This window comes from Molothrus ater, chromosome 4 (assembly GCF_012460135.2).
Source record: "Molothrus ater isolate BHLD 08-10-18 breed brown headed cowbird chromosome 4, BPBGC_Mater_1.1, whole genome shotgun sequence".
Classification (NCBI taxonomy): Eukaryota; Metazoa; Chordata; class Aves; order Passeriformes; family Icteridae; genus Molothrus; species Molothrus ater.
In genome coordinates, this window is record NC_050481.2 from 27,790,924 (window position 1) to 27,807,700 (window position 16,777).

Below are 16,777 nucleotides of genomic sequence, written 5' to 3' on the forward strand. Positions count from 1 at the left end.
TATTTTTTTCTAGTTTCACTATGCTGTGAGTGGAAATTCAGTTTAGGATAACAGCAAGGTGTGTGCTGGGAGCAAGGCAGAAGGATAGGGAGTGAAGCTGGGACTGCCTCGAGCCGCTCCATGGGTGGGTTGCTAAACATTTGGCTTGTCTGTCAGCTGTGGTTTGGAATGCAGCTGGGATCTTGCTGGGGTTCCACAAGGATCTCTGTCCACCCAAGCAAATATTCATTTTCTTGCAAAGCAGAATCAGCATCGCAGTAGGTGGAGTTTGAAGGAGCTCTGCCACTGATGTCCATCGCTGTTGTAAAAGCAGCACGTGGGCATTACTCAGTGGTGGTGTGGGGGGTCTGGGGCACGTGTGGGGGGAGCAGCTGTGTGTTCCACTGGAGAACTCAGACTCAGTTTGAGTTGTGATCACAGTTTTAATTAGCATGTTGGTACTTTGGTGTTAACCAAAACTGACATACTCCTGAGTGAGAGGAAAAACTTACAGATGAAAGGGAAATGACTAATGAGAGTTTCTTACAGATGCTTTATTGGGTCACCAAAACAACTAACTGCAGTTGCATCTGGTTCAAAACAAGTCCTAGTTAAAAGAAGACATGAAGACAATCAAAATATGGGTGTGTATGTGCCAATGTTAATAGATAGGGAAAATGACAGTCATGAGTAAAACTTAACAAATGCAGGTGCTGACAAAGGAAATTAAAAAGCTGAGAGGCATCATGGACCGACAATACCAGAAAAATCCTTCAGTTTTTTTGGTGTCCTGGAATCGAGGTGGAATCAAAGCAGCAGTAAAGTCAACATAAGGTAAGAAAGAAAAAATGTAGAGAAAATATGATCAATATGTACTGCTGCAGTGTATTAGGAAGAGGGCAAGTCTGTTGATGCCTTTCTTTTATATTGATGGAGAAATGTCTCTTCCAGCAACATCTAGATAGAATTTCAAAATGGCACTTAACAGTGTTAAATAAATAAAACTTTGGAGGAATCACTTGTTTAGAGACAATCAAGAGACCTGTCTGGAGGTTAGTGATATTTGTTCATCTCAGCAAATGAGTGAAGTTTAAGATGTGTAGAAAAACTTTTGGATTGCTAGAAGCAAAACCCATTCATTAATAATTAATTTGGATAGCTGTGACCTCATCTAGCCTGTCACAATTTTTAGGCAAAATCTTGAAAGAAATGATGTGTTACATGATTAATAAGTGATGAAGTGGCTATGCAAATAAAGTCTACCAGCACAGTTATACATAACAGCATTCTATTATTTTTTTCCCTGTTGCTTTCTGCAGTTACCAGATTGACATAGCAAGGTTTGGGATATTTTAAAAATTATTGCTGTATTTGAAGGTCAGGAGCTCCTAAGGAGTAGGTCCATTCTTTCTCAATGAAAATCTTTAATTCAGCACTAGGTGCCATTGTGAAAGATTAGCAATTGCTTAAGCCAAATGCTTGAACTCAAAACAGAATTTAAAGGGGAAGGTCGACTTCCATTATTGTTTTAATCCTTAATATGTTCTTTTGGTTTCCTGGTGTTGTAGTAGGTGTGTGTTTATAGAAGCTGTTCTCTCACTGTGCAGCAGTGGCTGTAAGGTGTCCTTTGGTTAACCATTGTTACTTTGGCAGTGGCATCCTGTGCTATATTGGTTAAATTGTTCTGGCTTTGTCTCAGATCCGGGCAGAGATAGGAAGGCAGCACTGACAGCCTGCACTCCTATCAACACATCCATCTTGCCAGCTGGGTGTTGTTACAGCTGCAGCAGCTGTAACCTGTATCGCCAGTTCTGTCTGATGGGGGTTTGGCAGCCGGAGCCTTAGGACAGCATTTGGTGGCTGTGGTGCTTGTCCTCAGTGTCATTACATTATTGGTGGCAGCAGCAGAGGGGACTGGCCCTGTCAGTGTTCCTTCAGGGTACTTCCTTGCAATGTCTTGTTAAGGACCAGGGAATTCTCTTGTGCTCGTGGCCTTTGTTTGTTCCTGGGCCCCTCTGGGCTGTTCTCCAGTGATGGCAAAAGCAGCAGCCAGAGTGCCCCACAGCCATGACAAATGCCCTTCCAGAACAGAACTTGAGAGCAGGTTTGGGAAGAACACTGTATGGTGTTGGCTAATCTGTTGTCCTAAAACCATTCTCTGGCTGGGATTTAGCTGTGAACACATTCTGGGCTTGCAGAGGCCATTTTGAGCTTTGGAGGGCACCTGTTTGTACTTCCTGCCACACAAGGAAGACTTTATTTTGCTCCAGTTTACTGGAGCATGTCCTTGGAAGCTTTTTCAAGTTCTGCATTTTCTCCAGGAAAGAAGCATGCAAATGTATCTAAAAATTACTCTTTAAGTAAGTGTTCATAGTTCTCTGTTAGTCTTTCTTGTTACCTGCTGTTTGCATACCTTGTGGTCTGGACAAATATTCTGCCTTAGAAGCACATCTTTCTCAGTACTTTTACTTCTGTTAGTTAGTTCCCTTTTGGTTTTGGAGATGTGTAGCAGAGACCTTTTCATTAACTTGAACCAGTGTCAGGAGCAGAGAGATGGGCCAATAAGTTTCTTATTTTCAGTACAGGAGAGCTGGGGTTTGAAGTTTACAAGCCAGCCTTTTTATTGCCAGAATCACTGTTTTCTTTCTTACCCACTTAGGGTACCAGGAATTCATGGTTTGAAGTTTTTAGGACAGGTTTCAATCCAAGAGTTGTGTTTACATAACCTTGCTTTCCAGTCAGATGTTACAAGGTAGCGAAACAAAAGCCCCAAATTCATTCAATTAGTGTGGAAAACCAAAACTTAAATGAAAAAAAGGCCATCTCTGTAAGAAGTAGTCAGTCAGCAGAGACCTATAATACCTGAACTAGTGCTCTTCTGCATTGTGCATATGGCAAGGGTGACTGGATGGCTAAAAAATTCTATAGTAGTTTGGTTTAAATGAGGCCATGGGAAACCTCTGCAGCCTTGGAAAAACATACAACAGCCTGGCTCTAAGTGGGACATCAGGCTGCTTCATAATGCTGAAAGGAGGAAATCAACTCCTTGGTAAGTAACTTGTGTTGTCTTTTGCTGTAGGAATATTTTGGAGCCAGCAAAAGTTTGGACTGACCATTGGCCATTACTCTAGAACTGCTTTATTTCAAGGCATGATCACCCAGAAACACCAGAAGCTGTGGATGGTGGGTGAGTATTGACCATAAACTAGCAAATGGGCCCCAGCATTCCTGTCACTTTACTTGGGGGAAGCAAGAAGAGTGGCTCTTTTTTCTTAAATGTGTGAAAAAAGCATTTTACTTTCCAGGCAAGGGAGAAAAGACAGTTGATACACCACTACATGTAGGTAAGATTCTTATCCTCCTGCAGTCCACAGAATCTCAGACTGTTGCCTAGATCTTCCAGTGATTTCCAAGTTTGTACATACATGCCAAGATGATATCAGGAAATGTACAACTGTAGCAGCCAATCTAAAATCAAGGGCAGTTGAACTTTCTGAATCCTTCATTTCATATCAAATGCAGAGAACATCTGAAGAGACCTGTTGTTACAACTTCTTCTGCTTTCCACAATTTTCTGTTGTTTATTACTGCAGCAGAGTAGCACAATAACAGAGCAAGCTCTATTCCGCTGCACATATAGATTAAGTTTGGAGGTTTCTCTCTATAAGCCAGGTGTAAACAGATGTGCTCAGCAATATTCTTCTATCTCTAAAGAAAGGGGAAAAAACCAAAAAAGATTAAAGTCTTTTTTATTAAATACAATGAAACTGAGAAGCTGCCAGGCTGCCATTTAAAGCACTTCCATACATAGGGCCTAGGGGACCTGCTGTGCATGATCACTAACCTGATAAACAGCTATTATGCAACATCTGGTCACAAAGTGCTTTAAGGAAATACAGATCCAGGTGTCTCCTGGTGGTTTAAAAGCAGAGCTGGTCAGAACTAAAGCTAAAAGGTGTGCATAACAGCCAGGGTGCCCTGGTGATCTGCAGCATTGTAGAAACCTCAGTAAAAATCTCTGCCAGTCCCCTGAGCTGTGCTGGAAATTCTTTGGAAGCAGAAGGTGTGTTTTACTTGAACAGCAGCTCTCCTGGGGCCCAAAAAGCCCCTCCACTCCTGGAAATATAAAAACCTTTGCCTGTTTCTATTAGAGCTGGAATACAAAGAGAATACTGGAGAAGTACATTAATTGAACAAAAATCTATATGCCTTAGATATTGCCTTGATGATTATACATACAAGAACTGAAAGAAAGAATGAATGGCACTTTTATTCATCTTCTCTGGAAGTAATTAACATTCTCAGTAATTCAGCTGGATTCTAAAATAAATTCACAAGTTTTTTTGTTACTCATAATTTAATTCATTACAGCAGCTACCACTCTAAACATAACCATTTTCAAGGTTTATTTTGATTCATTTTCTTAGGAGTGACACCCAGGTTACTGAAGACTGAGCTGAGCCAAGAACCACCCTGTCAACACTCCCTCTTTGTGCCACAAAAGTTGGCTAGAGGTGACTGTGTTACAGTGCCCCTCCTGGTTTTTTTATCATGAACTCTGATGTCTGTTCTGTTTAGTTGGGCCAACATCAATAACAGGACACTCACCGTGTCTCAGAACTGATGTCAGACAAGAAGAAACACTGCTCATGAGCACAGTTACTACAGGAGATTCTAGATAGCCCAAAGGAGAGCTGTCTCATCAGAAATTTGCTGAGACACTAAATAGTTGGTTTCAGTGTAAATGATTCTCTGCTGCCATAATCATGAGAACTAAAACAAGGAAGAGGCCTTAATCTCAAAGTACAGCTGCTCAGTGGTAGCTGATGGTCCTACTCTCCCTCCATAAAAGATACTTTAGGCTTAAGACAGGTGGCTTGCAGCATTTCATTTTAGTGCTTGGAAATCAGCATGATCTTGTATCAATGCCTAAAATAGAGATGCTAAATCTTCAATACCTCTACTTGAAAAGTAATGTAAAAATCACAGCAGGCACAGACAGGAGCATTAATTTTGGGGTTTTATTATAAAAGTAAAATAAAAATAGGCATTTAAAAAGCACGCTTTTCCAAAAAGGAACAGATATAAAAAAAAAAACTATTTACAAGTAGGAAAATGCCAAACTTGAAAAATTTTTGAATAAGAGGCACCAAAGTTAAGTTTAAATACATTATTTGAAATATACAAGATTCTTTTAGGATTCTCTTTTTTTGCTAAGTTGTCTCTGTTGTGATTAAAGTAATGATTTTTCTTTGCCAGCTATTTTATAACCTGTTTGCATGCAACTGTGCTGCAAAAATTATGAAGAGAGCAGCTAGAAACTGTATCTTCTGATTGCTCCTGTGCTTAGCCTCTTTAGTAAGTTTGTATTATGCATTAACAACTTCTTTTTCATCTGTAAAAGAAAATCCTCACAGACCAGGGAAGTTCAGTCAGTCTTTGACAGCATCCAGACCTGTGTATTAATGCAGCAGTGGAGCCCTGGTTGCTGTAAATGGCTTGTAAATGAACACAATTAAATGTACTTGAGGAAGGAAGCAGTGGCTAGGAGTCAGATGCTGCAGTTGCCATTTGTTCGGGTTCAGGTGAGATTCTTCCAGTGCACTTTTGGTTGTGAGTTCCCTTCCCTCTGGCCAGGATGACACTGATGTAATTTGAAATGTCCCATTTCTTCCTGTAACTGCATATTGCCAACTATCACTAGTCAGCTATGTAATTGCTTTGCCCTGAACTTTGATGTCCATAGCCCAGGGCCATTTTGCCAAGTGTTAGTGAGGACTTGCTGCTCAGAGAGTCTGAGTAGGTGAAGCTCAGCTTGCGGAAGGAGGTCTCCACACCACTGTCACACACACTTTCAGGGTCTTGGAATCTGCTAGTGTAGCGCTCACCTGAGGGACAGAGAAAAGGGAAACATCATCAGTTGTGTGGCTTGAGCAAGGTTGCTTTGAGAAAAGCCTAAGGCATATAAACCAACAGGGTCAAGCTCTTCAATAGGAAAATAGGTCTAACATGAGGTATTGTAATAGGAAAAGCTGTACTGAATGTTTCCTGGCCACCAAAGCATGTGATCTGATGTACTGCTGGCAGAGATCAGCTTGCAATTGGAGGTTGGATGGGATGAGAAGCCTGGTGCTCTACTGACACTAATGCTGTCACTGCAGTTGGGTTAGGACTCTGCCCAGCTGTGGTGATCACAGGGCAAAAGGTTCTCTGGTTCTCAGAGTCACACTCTGTGCAAGTGTACAACTCCAGGATGAGGCTCCTAAAACTTCTAATTCATGTTATTTCAACTTACAGATTTCTTTTTGAGACAAACATTTGAAGAGCTTTCATCTAGTAAGTGACCCCAAAATAGGAACAAGTCAGTAGCATTCATCACCTGTGCAGGATCCACAGAAGGAGTGCCTGACTGTAAGCTGAAACTGAAGGTACGATGTGGGATCAGTGTGACTAAACCAGTGGTGGTACCTTAAGAATTCAGTCTTGTTCTTCTAAGCAAACATCTTAAAATAAACTATGTGATGCCCTCCATGTTGCAGAGGGAGCAGAACCCCTCTTACCCTTCAAGATGAATCTAAAGGGGCAATATGTGTACAAGCACATTTTTGGGTGGGTGTGAAGGTTTATTCTATGACTGACCAAACAGTTTTCTATAGAGAATAAACTGGCAATGTTAGATTGGAATGGAGTGACTGTGGTGTTTCTTTTTTCTTACCAGAAATACCTACAATGTTTTTACACAGGGTGTAAGTTTCCACATTTGGCTACAGGCAGCACTACCAGTGTTTGAACAGGAAAAAACAAACATTTTTGTTACTAAACCTGGCCAGGCAATGACTGAACAGCCCTGATAGCAAACTTCTCACAATCTCTCTTAGTAGAGTTCCCTTCCCAAAACCACTGTAGAACCTCTGTCATTGAAGGTGCTCAGAACTCAACTGGACATAACATGGGCAACCTCATGTCATGTTCCACTGGCCCTGCTCTGAGCAGATAGTTGGCCAGCAGGACTCCTCAAGGTCCTGTGTAACCTAAGCCATCCCCAGTTTCTTTGCCTACAGAACACTGGGCCATTTTGGAGTGCTACACATTGTGGAAGGAGAAATTTAATACTGAAGTCTTGCCAAAAAGTTTAAGAGCCCAAAACATTTTTGTTTATCCAGCTGTGGGGGGAGGGGGGGGGGGGAGGAAGTCAAAAGCTAATGGCCCTTGTACACACCTAGGAGATAATTGCCTATATTCCCAGTACATCCAAGGCATTAACCATTAGCAGATGGCAGGTGTCTGGTTTTAGCAAAGGGCAGCAGTAGAATGAATACTGTGATGCAGGCATGCTGATTCAAGTGGTTAATTTTTCCTCTCTCTTCTGTATCTAGCAGGTATCTATGATGACAGGGGTCACACTGCAGTAAAATATTTCTGAAACCAGTAAGCAGGTGAAGCAGTGTGTGTAAGAAGGTGTGCAATCCTAACAGTCCTAGATAGAGTGGGGAGGGAGAAAGATCTTAAATGAAGCTGTTCATATTTTGCTGTCAGTTTTACCTGTCTCTCCATTTGTGAGCGGTGATGATAATGGAAGAGCTTTTGCTGTGCTGTCCTCCAGGGGAGGCGGTCTGTGTGAGATGGACAGTGCTTCCTGAATTATTTCTATGGCTTCTGTGTGATCCATCTGTCTCAAAGCAGCAATCAGCTCTTGAACTGTACCACCAGACACCTGAAAGAGCAGACATCAGACACTCAGCATGATCCAGGCTGGCTAAAGCTGCAGGGCTGCACTGTCTCACTGTGCGGGAGAACAAGGTTCTCTACGTGTATCCATGTTCTTTATAACCTGTCACAGCACATTACCTCATAGTTATCCAGCAGGGTCTTCGATGGGGAAGGACTCAACCTGAAGGCATTATTAAGTATGCCAAGACCCAGTTTTTGTGCTAGGGTGGACCAGTTTTTAGTTGGATCAGGCAATTCCAATAGTTTGTAAAGCTGCATCTTGGAATTCTCATTCAGCTCTCTCAAATGTCCTGGGGAACAGAGAAATACGTTAGTTTATTATTTATACAAAACATGCACCAGTTCATTTTTAAGCAGAAACAAAGTCAAACTGAGAGTTCAATCCCAGCATTTACAAATGTATTGCTGCAATACTGCAAATGTACTCCTTGTCCTTGAGACATCTTAAGGGAATCATGCTCATTGTATGAGTGAGGGGGTGGGAGGGCACATCTTCTCTCTCAGCAGCTCAGTTACAAGCAGGGCAATGTCTTCTGCACTTACTCTTTCAGTACTCAATTACTAGAGGGATATTGTCAAGTCTTTATAGGTGTTACCTTGTGTGAGTAAGTCCTCCAAAACCTCTGCTGACTCGTAGGGTTTGCCATTTAATATGTCATACACCTAAGAGAATACATTAAAGTCAGTATTTAGTAGAAATCTGGTTAGTGTCCATTAAGTCTCAGCAGTCTTGTATAAAATTCCATCTGTAAATCAGCATTTTTTTTTCTCTCCTAGGTTCAGTATGACTAAGGATACTGTACAAAACCTGTGCTAAACTTTAGGGAGAAATCTTGAGAAGTTAATCTCCCTTTATTTTAAGCTGTGTCATCTGGCAACTATTTTCAAGACACAGAGGAAGTCTTGGCAGTAAATAAATGGCAGTAGCAGAGACTAGGCAAGGAGCTGCTGCCTGCTGCTGCAACCAATCTTTTAAAACAAAGCCTGGGTTAGATTTTCACCTAAGCTTGGTACCACTCCCAGCTCCAGATGAGCAAAGATGCTGACTGCTTATCCTTTACATTCACACCAAGCCACATGCACAATAATCAGCTCAGTCACTGTTTGGGTAGAACACAGGAGTGCATTTTCCCACCACACACAGGCTGCAGTTTGGAAGAACACTCAGCAAAGAAACCCCTTCCAGAATGGGCCTTCAAACACAAGCTGCCCACCCAGGTAAATACTTTCCCACACTGAAGACTGTAGAGCAACTGCTTCAAGAACTTCCTGGTCATTTCTGTTCAGCAGCCTTAGATCAGTGGAGCTTTCTTCCAGTGCTGTTTCATCAGGGGAGTTTTATGGCTGAATTAGCTTAATTTTTGATGGCAAATTCATCGAATTAATTGCAATAATTTTGGATGCAATGAAAGGAGCTGGCTGAGAGAGCTGAACTATCCTTTATAATTAGAAAAAAACCAAAAAACTAAAAGAGAAAACAGACCACATACCTCAGAGGTGGCTGCCATATCCAGTGGTGTTGTTCCAGGCACAATCCCTTCATCATCATCATCATCTTTCACATAGTCTAGATCAAACAATGGCTCAAAGTTCTCAATGTGAGGATTGGCACCTGAAAAACAAGGAGGGGGGTGGGAAAGGGGCTTCAAGTTGCTTCTCAATAATATTTAAAATATGTCTTCTATGTACTGAATGGCAAATCAGCTGATTTACTCCAGGTGAATGATATTTTATATTAAGCTAGGAAGTAGCTCTTTTTTTCAGTTACATTTAAATACTGTCACATCTCTGTACAATGCTGCTCTCCATTATAAAGAGGGAAAAAACCTGATAAGCTGAGCCTTAGGGCCCAGAGAAAGAGCTCTGGTTCTATCAACTGACTCCCAGTCCCACGTTGCCTCACACAGCACAGCATGTATGTGATGAAGGGATGGTGTGGTGCTGCTTTTTAGTGTCAGAGAAAGTGGGGGTGTTTTAAAAGACCAAGCAGGCAGCCTCAGCAATGGGAGGCTTGGGTTTCTGTTTCAAAGGAGAAAAATTAGGTTTAAGTACAATTGACAAAATGTTCCAGTAAATACTCCAACCTAATTCTTCCAAAGTGACAGCAGTAGGAGACACTACAAGCTCATGCTTCAGTGATGGTATTTTTTTTTTTGGCTTTTTCTTTCTAAAGCAGTCCAACACTTATCCCAGATACATAAAAAGATCTCTTCTCTGCTTCTTCAGCTATAAAAGCTACAAAAGATACTCAAGAAACTTCCCAAAGTCCTCTCGAGAATTTTTTGGACCAACATAGTTTGCCTTTCCAGCCATTAGATGGTGCTGAAGAGTGATTAGTATAGCACCTCAGAGCAGGACTTTCTGAGGAAATTCAGACCTTCTTCCTTTTAATATCTGACTTCCTCCACACGTTTAAACAAGTTCATTCTGCTTTGCAGCCTTTTAACTTGAATTGTCACTGTGAAAGAGAAGTCTCCAGCAAGATATATTTCCATACCTGCTGCTTTGAGAACTGCTGCCAATTTTGTGGAGCCCCTTCCAGCTGCTATGTGAAGTGGAGTTGTCCCATCATATGTAGTGCTGTCCACATCTGCATCGCCCTAAGGTTTTGTTGAATGGCAAAAAAGAAAAAAAAAAAAATCTGTACAATGCAGCTGTAGAGGCTCATGTCAGCATAAACACTGCTACTGTGCAAGTAAGCACCATTCTGTGTCTGGTAGCATAAAAACTCTAACTCTTGCCTGAAAAGGAGGAGTTAGAAAGGAACCACAACTGTCTACATGCATAGAGTGGTAGTGTGCTCCAGTGTTAGAGCAGGAGGCACAGGGTATATCTCCAAATAGGTCAGGTAGATAAAAGCCACTTTGCATCCCCTGTAAAACTTCTGCCATCTGCTTGCCCATGGCCTTTGGAGTGGGAGTGGTGTGCACAGAATCCTGCCCTCCTGCTGCTCATCAGAACAGCCAGGCTGGTGGCACATCCATGCATGAGCACAGAGGAAAGCTACACAGCCAGCTGGGGTGTGTAGAATTAAGGATACCAGGATCAAGGTGTTATGATGAGATAAATATTTACAGATTACACAACTACATCTCTCTGCACAACTCTATACCTGTTCTACTTCACACAGAAGAAGGGATGAACTTCTTCATGGTAACTTCAGTGCCTGCCAGCCTTACTCAGGGCAAATTATACATGGCATATGCAGTCAGGTTAGGGTCACAAACTCTAAATTCCTCAACTTGAGCAAAAGCTTCACCAGCTGAACAAAACAGTAACATTATCAGTAACTTTGCCACTATACCAGTTCAAGTAATCTGGTCAATAAAAAGGACCCTCCCCCCTTTCTTCTGTCATTCTGAAGCATTTTAGGATTGTCAACAGCTTTTAAATATGTAATTGAAAAGACCTGGAAGAAAGAAATTCTGCCTTTACCTCAAGCAAAAGGCAGCCTGCCAAGGGGATGTTCTCTTGTTCAACAGCCAAATGCAATGCAGTTCGTCCAGATTTTTGTTCCTGAGCATTGACATTAACTCCAGCAGCAATCAGCTGTTTGAGGCAGGACATGCTATTTGCCATCACCACCATGTGAATTGCACTGAGACCTACACAAAACAAAACCCGTCCCTCATCTGCATTAATATTGTAAAATTCAGAAATGTCAGAGTAATGAGTTTCAAAGTGAGAAAATGTAAAATGAGTTACTGTAGTTATCTGAGCAGAAATAACATATTTTGCCTGCTTATACACTAAAAGATGACCGAATCATAGAATTTTTAGGGTTGGAAAGGACTTCAAAGATCATCTAGTTCCGCCCCACTCCTGCTGTGGGCAGGGATACCCTCCACCAGATCAAGCTGCTCAAAGACCTATCCTGGCCTTGAACCTACTTTAAGGAATGAGACATCCGCAACTTCTCTGGGCAACCTGTTCCAGTGTCTCATCATCCTCACAGTGAGGCATTTCTGTCTTAGATCTAATCTAAACCCACCCTCTTTCAGCTTAAAGCCACTTTCCCTTGTGCCATCCCCACATGTCCTCATAAAACACCTCTCTCCAGCCCCCTTTAGGTACTGGAAGGTGCTGTAAGGTCTCCTTGGAGCCTTTTCTTCTCCAGTCCCAGCTCTCCCAGCCTGTCTGCAGAGGAGAGGTGTTACAGACCTGTGAGCATCTTCATGCCCTCCTCTGGCCCTGTTCCAACAAGCCCATGTCCTTCTTTATGTTGGGGGCCCCAGACGCTAAGGGAGTACTCCAGGTGGAGGCTCAGGATGAAGTTAATAGTGTTAATAAATATGTTCTTTGTGCATAAATTGGAACTTGGAGAGTCAAAACCATGCAAGGGGAAAAAAAATCAGATTACAAGGTGGAACAGAAGGCAGGAACGACAGAGCTCACCTAGAGCATCTTTTTGCCTCAAGAGAATAGCCTTAAAAAGAAAATCTGTATCTTAGTACTAAACAAGTAGGTACCTCACACTGGCCCTATCTGCCACTGAACATCTCCTCTAGAAAATGGTTTGGAGAGTAACTGGTATATTTTAGTATCATCCTCCTGTAAGGTCACAGTGACCTGACACCTCAAGAATACCTGCACCAGAAAGATAATAATAAAGCCATTTTTAAAAAACCCAACCAACGCCCAACCAAAAAAACCTCTCTTCCTGAAGAACTGAACACAGTTTTTTGAATCCACGATGACAATTTTAGGTCAGACATTTTACAATTTATTAGAGCAGGAGTACTAGATTGAAGTCTCTTGCACCCTGAAAAATGGGAGAACTGTCTCTTTGTGGTTATTTTACAGGCTCTAATTCTGGATAGTCACAAAGTGCCAGATATGAAACTCAATACTAGTGCAGAAACTATTTCTAAGGGGATTTCATTCACTAGGCAGGAGGAAACATTTTCTTCCAGGGGGATTTTTTAAAAAAACCAAGGGTGGTGTAAGGAACAAGATGAACACAAGTGCTTGAGATTGTGTGATATTGAAGAGAATCTACAGGGACAAAAATTAAAATCCATGCTGTGTCACGTGACCATTACCAATCTTCCTGTTCTGTATAACCAGAAAACTGACACGCCTGTGCTCTCTCATCTGTGCCTGCAGGCATATTAAAACCCAAGGACAGCATATGCAAAATGGGGAAAGATGTTATTTTCAGGGTCTGTATCTACCTGTGTAGCAACACAGTGTTGGCAGGAATTGTGGTGTGTTTGTCTAGTAGGGAAGGGCATAAGATAAGCCATTATCTTTCCATACCTTCAGCATTTGGGAGGTTGACCATGGGAGATACCTTCTCATGCCTGAGGAGTAGACTCAAAATCTTGTCATCTCCTTCAGTAGCAGCTAAATGTAAGACAGAATTGCCATGGCGATCCAGAAGGCTGACATCTGCTCCAGCCTTCAGCAAGTCTTCCACCACCTTTGCCTGCTTTGTGATTACTGCCAGGTGCAGGGGGGTCTGCAAGTGACAGAAGCAAGCCATAAGAAGATAAACAAAGCTACATCACTTGTACAGAAATCTCTGAAACCCATAAAAGCTCCTAGTGTGAGAAGATTGTACACATATGCAAGATTTTAGTTGGCTTTGGAGTGGTGTAGCTTCTTTTCTACTGAATACTACAAATAGGGTTTCTACGTACTGGAAATAAAAGCTGCCTTGCTGATGTCAGCAGCTGGACTTTGGGAGGAACAAAGATGCTGCCTACTCTATAAGCCAGGGCACTGACCTGGCTATTTGAGCATTGCAGTGCAAGGGACTCAGGAAATGAGGTCATCCCTGTGCCCCCCACACACTGCAAGCCAGCTTCCATGGCTGCCCCATCACCAAGTTCATGCCACAGTGGGAGCACACACGCTTTCCAGGCCCTACTCAAGTCCTTTAGCAATGAACCATGCTTTCATTTTGCTCCTGAATCAAGAGATTTGCAGCCATGGGCACAGGAGTTCCTTATGGCTGCACAGAAAAGAAGAACATCCTGCAGGTTCTGTGCACTTGTCAAAATGCAGAACAATTGTGCATTTATGCCATGTGTGTTGAACTAGCTGATCCCATTTGCACATTCCCCATTTCTGTGCACCTGCAGCACTGAGCAGTGCTCAGGCTGAGAGGTTTTGGGACCTTCCAGAGGTTGGTTGCATACTGCATTCTTGTCAGTTCTGAGCAGCATCACACTGAACATACATATGCATGTATTTAAACAGTAAGCATTCTAATGAGGTCTGGGAAATGGTAATTCCAATACTAAAATAATTTTAAAATTGAGTAAGATTCCATATCTAGATTACCTTGACAGAGGACTTTAAAAATAAAGACTCATTCCAGCTCTGCACAATAAGCTTGTGTTTGTCAATACATCTGTCAACATATTTGCAATTAATTACTGCATCTGTAAGGTATATGTCAGCTTTCAGAATATCTGCAGAGAAGGAAAATTCTAGCCCAAGCCTACATTCTCTTCTGTTAATGGCTTAAGGTTTAAGTTGAAGGTAGGGAGAGCTGCAGAGGTTCTGTATTTATCAGGGATCAGGCCAGGGATTTATTTCCAGTGTAGAGCCCAGCTTTGCTTCCTGTTTCTGTTAAGCACAGGGCACAGAATTCAATTTAGAATCTTCTGCTTAATTTCAGCAGCCTCCACATTTCAAACTTACTTTATAAGAACATAAAAATGTGAAGGAAAACAAGTCAAAATAAGCCTCCTGGGACTACCTATATAGAATTAAAATCTGCCTTTACTGTTCACAGCAAAGCAAATGTCACAAATGTCAGAGTGCTGCTCAATGGCATGCACAATCTCTTTATAAAGAGATTATTTTCCAGGCAAGTTCCCACAGCTCTTTTCAGAACTTGAATTACAATGCAAACAGGCCAGACTATAGCTGAGGAGACAGAACTGTGCCTGCCAGTTGTTTTCCTCCTAGGTTAAAGCCAAGGGGATGGGCTTTTCTCAGTTACTGCAGAAATGAAAGGGAAATCTTGGTGCTTACATGATGGGCACAAATACAATCTGGGCTGTAGGAATGGCAGAGGTTATTATGGCTTCCACATGTGCCTACAGATAACTGATGATGCAGGAACTGACTCATGATCCCAAGTTAAGCAGTGTCAGAAAGGGCAGAGGAGTCCAGAGCTGGCACACTGTAATCCATACCTCTGGTTTAGTGACAGAGAAGCCAAATACTGAAGCCATGAACTGAAGAATTTACTCTCTTTGGCCTGTTCCACAGTTAGCCCATGGAGACATTTCTGTTACCATCAAGAGAATTATGGACTAAACCAGTGACAACATGATCTTTTTCCTCCACAACCTTCCAGTATATCCTTGTTTCTAAACTTTTTTGCATCAGTCTGATCTCTTCCCACAGACAGCAAGTTGTGCAATTTCTTTTTTACTGGCTAAACAATCAGCAACAGTTATACCCCCACAACTGCTCACCTGATAGAGGTCATTTCTCATGTTAATGATGTCATTGTAATTCAAACGGGGCATCACTTCCAAGAGGTTTTTCACCAGCTCAGTATGAAAGTGGATAATTGCTAAATGAAGGACACTGAAACAAAAACAAAAAACAGATTAACAATTTTACACTGTTTTCAAACTTACTACAAAAGTTTCAAGACTTTGCTGTAGATCTGAATGCATTCTGATATAAACACTTGACTATTAGAGATAATGATTCCAACACTACGTATCAAGACCTAAAATGAATCTCAACACTGAAAAAAAACAGATCAGAAGGTAACTGTTTAACCCTTCAATCACACAAGCAAACTCAGGATGGCTTTTGCTGGCCCTCAGCATTACTTTACTACCAGGCTAATATATAAAATGTGTGGCACAAAACAATTATTTCAGAAATCCTCAGATTCTCTGCTGGTTTGCTGTTTTTTTCATATTTTGAATTATGCAGCAGATAAACACTTCTTACTGTGAAAACCTTCCTGCAGAATTTCCACAAGCCTCTCTGCTACCAAAGCAGATTTCCCCTTACGGGTTTCCCCAGATCTGTGGGTTTTTCTTTATTTCATTTTCAAACAGAAAGATGACTAAGGACTCAGGCCCAGTGACTAACAACCACAGGATTTGCAACAGTGGCCAGAGGGATCATACCAAAAAAGCACCTGTTTTGAGACATGAGTGACTGCACAGCAAGTCACTTTACTTCTACTGGGTTAATACAATGTCCCCTCTTCTCCAAAGGCAGGTCCCTCACCACCAGTGAGGGCTGGACATGCTACATGGCACCAGGAAAAAGCAGGTTGAGAATCCATCACTCCTGTCCCACAGAGCTCCATTTGCCTTGCTACCTTGTACTTCATTTGAAAATCATGCCCTTTGTTTTGAACCATACCCTGCCGAGCCCTCATTGGCACATGCTGACCACCTTCTAGACTCATCTTTGAGCAAGTTGCTGCTGACGCAAAATATCAGCACAGGACACGTGGTGTGTCTGTTATGCCACTCCAGAAACACCTGAACAGTCTCAGATTTACACTTTTGTCAGAAAAATAAAAAGGAAGTTCCATGCCATTCAGGGCAAGGAGTCATCCAGAAATTGAGACAGAGAGCAGTCAAAACCAGAAGATATTTTAAAAAACAGGAAAAGAAATTTACAAATCAAACTCACCCTTAAAGGGCATTTTTGCTGATTCTGTATACTGCTACTTGAAGTATCATGGCACTTCCCTCCTTCAACTCCCCTGTGATGTACAGTCTCATCATTACTGGAAAAGTGCTGTTCCTCTGCTCTGACAGATGCTTTTCATTATGCTCTGTATCATGCTGACATTTTATTTCAAATCTCCAAACACATTTGTTCTTCCACTTTTGTTCTCATTTCAGCAGCAAGTATTTTAATTTTACCCTACTATTATATGTGATGCTGCTGACTAGACCACGCAAGGTCAGTTCCATTTCTTAAACATTCCTACATGAAAAGATGCATTTGAGCACCACTGCAGAGCCATCAGATATCTACAGAGCAATGGTACTGGTATAAATACAGTCACAGCCAGTGTCACTGAGTGTCCACTGTAAATATACACTAATCACAGGTTTCTGGGTTC

General features: G+C 41.8%; 1 protein-coding gene across 1 annotated transcript in view; it reads right to left on the reverse strand.

Annotated features, from left to right (window-relative positions):
- Window positions 1-4,981: 4,981 nt before the first annotated feature.
- NFKB1 (nuclear factor kappa B subunit 1) overlaps window positions 4,982-16,777 on the reverse strand; it is a 59,055-nt gene continuing 47,259 nt past the window's right edge. The window contains exons 16-24 of the mRNA XM_036381736.2: window positions 15,147-15,261; window positions 12,970-13,171; window positions 11,146-11,315; window positions 10,208-10,310; window positions 9,201-9,322; window positions 8,307-8,373; window positions 7,828-8,000; window positions 7,522-7,693; window positions 4,982-5,867 (exon numbers count right to left, since the gene is read on the reverse strand). Of these exons, the coding sequence (XP_036237629.1) occupies window positions 5,680-5,867; window positions 7,522-7,693; window positions 7,828-8,000; window positions 8,307-8,373; window positions 9,201-9,322; window positions 10,208-10,310; window positions 11,146-11,315; window positions 12,970-13,171; window positions 15,147-15,261 (1,312 nt within the window). The 3' untranslated portion in view covers window positions 4,982-5,679. The remainder of the gene's footprint in view (window positions 5,868-7,521; window positions 7,694-7,827; window positions 8,001-8,306; window positions 8,374-9,200; window positions 9,323-10,207; window positions 10,311-11,145; window positions 11,316-12,969; window positions 13,172-15,146; window positions 15,262-16,777) is intronic.